The 6,565-nt window shown below is 47.1% G+C and overlaps 1 protein-coding gene across 1 annotated transcript in view; it reads right to left on the bottom strand.

Annotated features, from left to right (window-relative positions):
* The window catches only part of TNXB (tenascin XB), a gene marked incomplete at its 3' end in the record, with an annotated part of 89,518 nt that overhangs the window by 52,586 nt on the left and 30,367 nt on the right, over positions 1 to 6,565 (bottom strand). The window contains exon 15 of the mRNA XM_014534508.1: positions 1,416 to 1,758. Coding sequence (XP_014389994.1) covers positions 1,416 to 1,758 — 343 coding nt within the window. The remainder of the gene's footprint in view (positions 1 to 1,415; positions 1,759 to 6,565) is intronic.

The following is a 6,565-nucleotide window of genomic DNA, read 5'->3' as shown; positions in this document are numbered from 1 at the left end:
GTGTGTGTGTGTGTGTGTGTGTGTGTGTGTGTAATATTGTGTAATATAAGATTAAAAGAAAACACAGTAAAACAAACTTCTTAACAGTAGTTAACTTTGAGAGAATTCTACAAGTCATTTTCACATGTTCTACAATGAATATATGCTATATTAGAGGCCCGGTGCACAAAATTCAGCCCAGCCTGCACCCTCTCCAATTCAGGACCCCTCAGGGGATGTCTGAATGCCCGTTCAGGCTCAATCCCCAGGATCGGGCCTAAACTGACAGTCGGACATCCCTCTCACAATCCTGGACCACTGGCTCCTAATTGCTCACCTGCCTGCCTGCCTAGTCGCCCCCAACTGCCTCCCCCTCCTGCTGGCCAGATCGCCCCTCACTGCCTCTGCATGCTGGCCTGATCGCCCCTAATTGGCTCCCCTCAGGCCTAGTCACTCCTAACTGCCCTCCCACCAGCCTGATCACCCCTTGCCTCCCCGCTGCCGGCCTGGTCGCCCCCAACTTGCCCCCTATGCTGGCCTGGTTGCCCCTAAATGACCCCCCGCCGGCCTGGTCGCCCCAACTGTCCCCCCTGCCGTCCTGGTCACCCCACATAGCCTGCTGTTCGGTCGTCTGTCTGGTTATTTCGGTCATGACGACCCCTGGCTTTTTATATATTAGGATACTTATGATGGAAATATACATGCAGGTATTTTTATGACCAATATACTAGTATGTCATATATACATATGCCTGGTGAAAGGTTCTGAATATCATTTCTCTGGTGTTAAAGCCTAGATCCGTGGTCGGCAAACTTCGGCTCCCGAGCCACATGCAGCTCTTTTGCCCCTTGAGTGTGGCTCTTCCTAAGCCTTAGGAGTACCCTAATTAAGTTAATAACAATGTACCTACCTATATAGTTTAAGTTTAAAAAATTTGGCTCTCAAAAGAAATTTCAATCGGTGTACTGTTGATATTTGGCTCTGTTGACTAATGAGTTTGCCGATCACTGGACTAGGACTTCCAGTACTATGTTGAATAAGAGTGGTAAAATCAGACATCCCTGTCTTGTTCCTGTTCTTAGGGGAAATGATTTTAGTTTTTGTCCTTTGAGTATGATATTCGCTGTAGGTTTGTCATGTATGGTCTTTCTATACTCCCTCTATTCCCACTTTGTTGATAGTTTTTATCAAAAATGGGTGTTGGATTTTGTCAAATGCTTTTTCTGCGTCTATTGATATGATCATGTGATTTTTGCCTTTCAATTTTTTATGTAATATATCATTTTTATTGATTTGCAAATATTGAACCAGCCTTGCATCCCTGGAAGAATTCCCACTTAGTCAGGGCGTGCAGAGGGAGGCTGGGGCAGGACCTGAGAGAGATGGTGTGGGGGCTCTGGAAAGCCATGGCTGGGGCCTGCCTGGCCCTCACTCACCTGTCACAGCTCCCACAGAGAGCGGGCCCAGGCGCTGCCCGCCGTGGAGCCCATAGACGAGCATCCTGTACCCGCGAGCGGGCTCCAGGCCGGGGACGGTGGCCTCACGCTGGTCTGCGGCCACAGGCACCACCTGGAGCTGCCCATCGCTGTCCTCGGAGGATCCCGTCACTGTCAGCTCCCCCAGCAGGGGCTCCTCGGGGGGCTCGGGGGCCTCCGTGCTGGGTTCTGCGGGGCTGGGGGTCTCCTCCTCTGCAGCTGAGAAGCACAGACACAGGGCGGGTGAGGCAGGCTCCATGGACATGTCCGGGTCTCCTCCCGAGCCCTGGTCATCCCTGTAAAGCTGTCCAGACCTGAGCTTTTGATTGCTGGGAGTTTTTCTTTTGATTACTGCTTCTATTTCCTTAGTTGTTATTGGCCTATTCAAGTTTTCTGATTCTTTCTGATTCAATTTTGGAAGATTGTATTTTTCTAGGAATCTGTCCATTTCATCCACATTGTCCAGCTTGATGGGCATATAGTTGTTCATAGTATTTTCTTACAATCCTTTGTGTTTCTGTGATGTCAGTGGTTAATTCACCACTTTCGTTTCTGATTTTGAGTCCTCTCTCTTTGTTTCTTGATGAGTTTGGCTAATGATTCATCAATGTCGTTTATCCTTTCAAAAAACCAGCTCTTGGTGTCATTGATTTTTTTGTATTGTTTTTTTTTTAGTCTTGATGTCATTTATTTCTGCTCTAATCTTTATTATTTCCTTCCTTCTACTTACTCTGGGTTTTTCTTGTTCTCTTTCTAGTTCTTTAAGTTGTAGGGTTAAATAGTTAATTGTTAAAATTTTTTTGAGGTAATCCTGTAGAGCTATGAATTTCCCTCTCGGGACTGCTTTTGCTGTGTCCCATGTCCCAGAGATTTCAAGTTGTTGTGTTCATTTTCATTTATTTCCAGGAATTTTTTTTATTTCTTTCTTGAACTTGTTGGTAGCCCATTCATTGTTTAATAACATGCTATTTAGCTTCCATGTGCTTGAGTGTTTTTAATTGTTTTTACTGTCGTTGATTTCTAATTTCATTCCACTGTGATCTGAGAAGATGCTTGATATGATTTCAGTCTTCTTGAACTTGTAGAGACTTGTCTACAGACTGATAGGATTCGGTCTTGAATTGCCCTCAGGCAATCGTCCACAGGTGTGGCAAGAGTTTTTTTCTATAGGATGGTGCAATTGCTTCTGCTTGGAGGCTAATTGTTATTCTCAGTCTCTTAATGGGTTTTCCAATAGGGTGGGTCAACTGTCTTCCCCCGAGTCAAGGCCACCTGTATAGCAAATGTCTGCATGAGAAAGATCACCTCCACATAGTGAGGGAATGACTCAGCACAGTTATCTGGGCTATCTGCCTTCTGAGCTCTAACCAACCCCAGAGCCCCAAAGCTGGCTTCTGCTCACAGAGCTGCAGTCCACTCTGCCCTCCCTCTGCCAGAGCACAAGGTGAGTGGCTCCACAGGGAATTTTGTGCGTTGGCCCTTTAAGAGGGGTGCCTGAATTTTCCAGTCATCTCTCCCTGGCAGACAGCAACCCTGCTGCTTCTCCCAGCCAGATGTTATGTGGGTATCCTTCTCAGTTCTGGTGCTTTCTGCTGGGGAGCCCAGCTTGGGGATTTGACCCCAGAGTTCTCAGTGGCAACCCCCACAGCTGAGATATCTCTCCAGGACTTCAGCTGCTGTCTGTGGGAGCCCAGCCAGCCCTTTTGCGCCTCTGGCCCTTCCAATCAGTCCCCATGTTGTCTCCACTTTCTGTCCTCTATTAGCAGGGTTTTCTCCAGGGCGTCCTCCATTAATTATTCTGGAGGTTTTCCCATATTTCAGTTGTAATTCCAGTTTGGTCCAGGGAGCATGTCTATACAACATCCACTTACTCCACCGCCATTTAAAATCCGCCTACCTGCCTTCTTTCTTTAGCCCAAATTTCAGCAACAAATTTGGAAAACAACAAATATGAAACAACCAGGAAACTGTAGCACTGACTGATACTTGAGGAAACTAAGGAATGACTGCTCATTTTTAAGGCACAATCATTCTCATGTGGTCATTTTTAAACAGCCTCCTTAAGGAGAGGACTGGAAATATGGTGATGAAGTGCAGTGTCTGGGATGAGTGTAAAAACACAGCAATGGTCTACCCTATAAGGAACACTACCTGGCTGTACAAAGGAATAAGGTGCTGCTTGATGCTACAACATGGGTGGACCTCAAACATGTGCTCAGTGAAGAAGCCAGTGCAGAACATGGACTGCATGCTGCGATCCGTGTGGTGTTCAGATACAGAACACAGACGGGGCGGCCTGGGCCTGGCCTCGAAGTGGTGGAGAGGAGGCTTTTTCTTGGAGTGGTGGGAAGTTCTCAAACAAGACAGTGGTGAAGCACGCACACAGGAAACACACTGCAGACCCACAAGTTGTATACTGAAACAGGTGACTTTTCTGGTACGTAAATTATGTCAATGAAGTGGTTAATAAAGAGGCATTCTACGACGAGCCGCCTGGCAGGAGTTGATATAAGGTGGAAGCAGGTGATGACCTGGGCCTTCAGTATCCCACTCTTCCTGCTTGTTTGAAATTGCATATATGAATACTTGTTGACCGCATTCATATGTCAAGGCCTATAACCCAACCGTCCCCAAAGAGCTCTTTCCAGAGCTCCAGGCCCAGCGGAGAGCCACAGTCAGGGCACATGCCCAGGTTGTGGGCTTGATCTCCAGTGTGAGGTGTGCAGGAGGAAGCTGATAAATGGTTCTCTCATCATTGATGTTTCTATCTCTCCTCTCCCTTCCTCTCTGAAATCAATAAAAATGTTTTTAAATAATAATAAACATAATAGAACAATTATAACAAAGTTAAAGAAAAAAGCAGACAAAATTTTGTGTGTGGCAACCATAACTGAACACCTTCAACTTTTTATCATCAGTTATTTTTTTAATCCTCATCCGACGACATGTATACAGTGGGGCCTTGACTTACAAGTTTAATTCGTTCCGAGACCGAGCTCGTTAAGGAGCTCGTTAACTCAAATTACTCTATCAACTCAATGCAAAAAACTGGCAGAGAGACAGCTGGTATCTCAAAAAACTTGTTAGTCGGGACACTCGTAAGTCAAGGCCCCACTGTATTGAGACCTTGCCGGAGCCCGACCCTGGGACCCTTCAGCTGTGCTCACAGAGCTGCAGTCCACTCTGCCCTCCCTCTGCCAGAGCACAAGGTGAGTGGCTCCACAGGGAATTTTGTGCGTTGGCCCTTTAAGAGGGGTGCCTGAATTTTCCAGTCATCTCTCCCTGGCAGACAGCAACCCTGCTGCTTCTCCCAGCCAGATGTTATGTGGGTATCCTTCTCAGTTCTGGTGCTTTCTGCTGGGGAGCCCAGCTTGGGGATTTGACCCCAGAGTTCTCAGTGGCAACCCCCACAGCTGAGATATCTCTCCAGGACTTCAGCTGCTGTCTGTGGGAGCCCAGCCAGCCCTTTTGCGCCTCTGGCCCTTCCAATCAGTCCCCATGTTGTCTCCACTTTCTGTCCTCTATTAGCAGGGTTTTCTCCAGGGCGTCCTCCATTAATTATTCTGGAGGTTTTCCCATATTTCAGTTGTAATTCCAGTTTGGTCCAGGGAGCATGTCTATACAACATCCACTTACTCCACCGCCATTTAAAATCCGCCTACCTGCCTTCTTTCTTTAGCCCAAATTTCAGCAACAAATTTGGAAAACAACAAATATGAAACAACCAGGAAACTGTAGCACTGACTGATACTTGAGGAAACTAAGGAATGACTGCTCATTTTTAAGGCACAATCATTCTCATGTGGTCATTTTTAAACAGCCTCCTTAAGGAGAGGACTGGAAATATGGTGATGAAGTGCAGTGTCTGGGATGAGTGTAAAAACACAGCAATGGTCTACCCTATAAGGAACACTACCTGGCTGTACAAAGGAATAAGGTGCTGCTTGATGCTACAACATGGGTGGACCTCAAACATGTGCTCAGTGAAGAAGCCAGTGCAGAACATGGACTGCATGCTGCGATCCGTGTGGTGTTCAGATACAGAACACAGACGGGGCGGCCTGGGCCTGGCCTCGAAGTGGTGGAGAGGAGGCTTTTTCTTGGAGTGGTGGGAAGTTCTCAAACAAGACAGTGGTGAAGCACGCACACAGGAAACACACTGCAGACCCACAAGTTGTATACTGAAACAGGTGACTTTTCTGGTACGTAAATTATGTCAATGAAGTGGTTAATAAAGAGGCATTCTACGACGAGCCGCCTGGCAGGAGTTGATATAAGGTGGAAGCAGGTGATGACCTGGGCCTTCAGTATCCCACTCTTCCTGCTTGTTTGAAAATCCCTGCGATTAGAAATTAACATTTCAGTTCTACAATTATATCAATTGAACTTTAACATTTCATTGTAATTAAAAAATTAAAATCCGGTAACTATGGTTTCCACTGAACTAAACAATTTCAGGATCTAATGATTTAAAAATTGACTCGCACAGTTTACCCTGTGGCTCACCCCCCCCCCCCCCCCCCCCCCCCCCGACCACAGGTCTCCTGAGCTGCTCAGTGGACAGGGTATGGGTCAGAGGGCGAGCGGTTATGGTCTGAACTGGAAGAGAATCTGAGACCCCAGTACAGTGGGGCCTTGACTTAAGAGTTTAATTCGTTCCGAGACCGGCCTGGCCTCGAAGTGGTGGAGAGGAGGCTTTTTCTTGGAGTGGTGGGAAGTTCTCAAACAAGACAGTGGTGAAGCACGCACACAGGAAACACACTGCAGACCCACAAGTTGTATACTGAAACAGGTGACTTTTCTGGTACGTAAATTATGTCAATGAAGTGGTTAATAAAGAGGCATTCTACGACGAGCCGCCTGGCAGGAGTTGATATAAGGTGGAAGCAGGTGATGACCCTGGGCCTTCAGTATCCCACTCTTCCTGCTTGTTTGAAATTGCATATATGAATACTTGTTGACCGCATTCATATGTCAAGGCCTATAACCCAACCGTCCCCAAAGAGCTCTTTCCAGAGCTCCAGGCCCAGCGGAGAGCCACACGGCCACGGCGTTTTTCACTTGAAGCCTCAGTACCCAAGGGCCTCTCAGACGGCCAGGCCGGGCCCTGA

The sequence above is a fragment of the Myotis brandtii genome, unplaced genomic scaffold (genome assembly GCF_000412655.1).
Source record: "Myotis brandtii unplaced genomic scaffold, ASM41265v1 scaffold130, whole genome shotgun sequence".
In the NCBI taxonomy this organism is placed as follows: Eukaryota; Metazoa; Chordata; class Mammalia; order Chiroptera; family Vespertilionidae; genus Myotis; species Myotis brandtii.
This window is presented reverse-complemented; position numbering and strand designations above follow the sequence as displayed.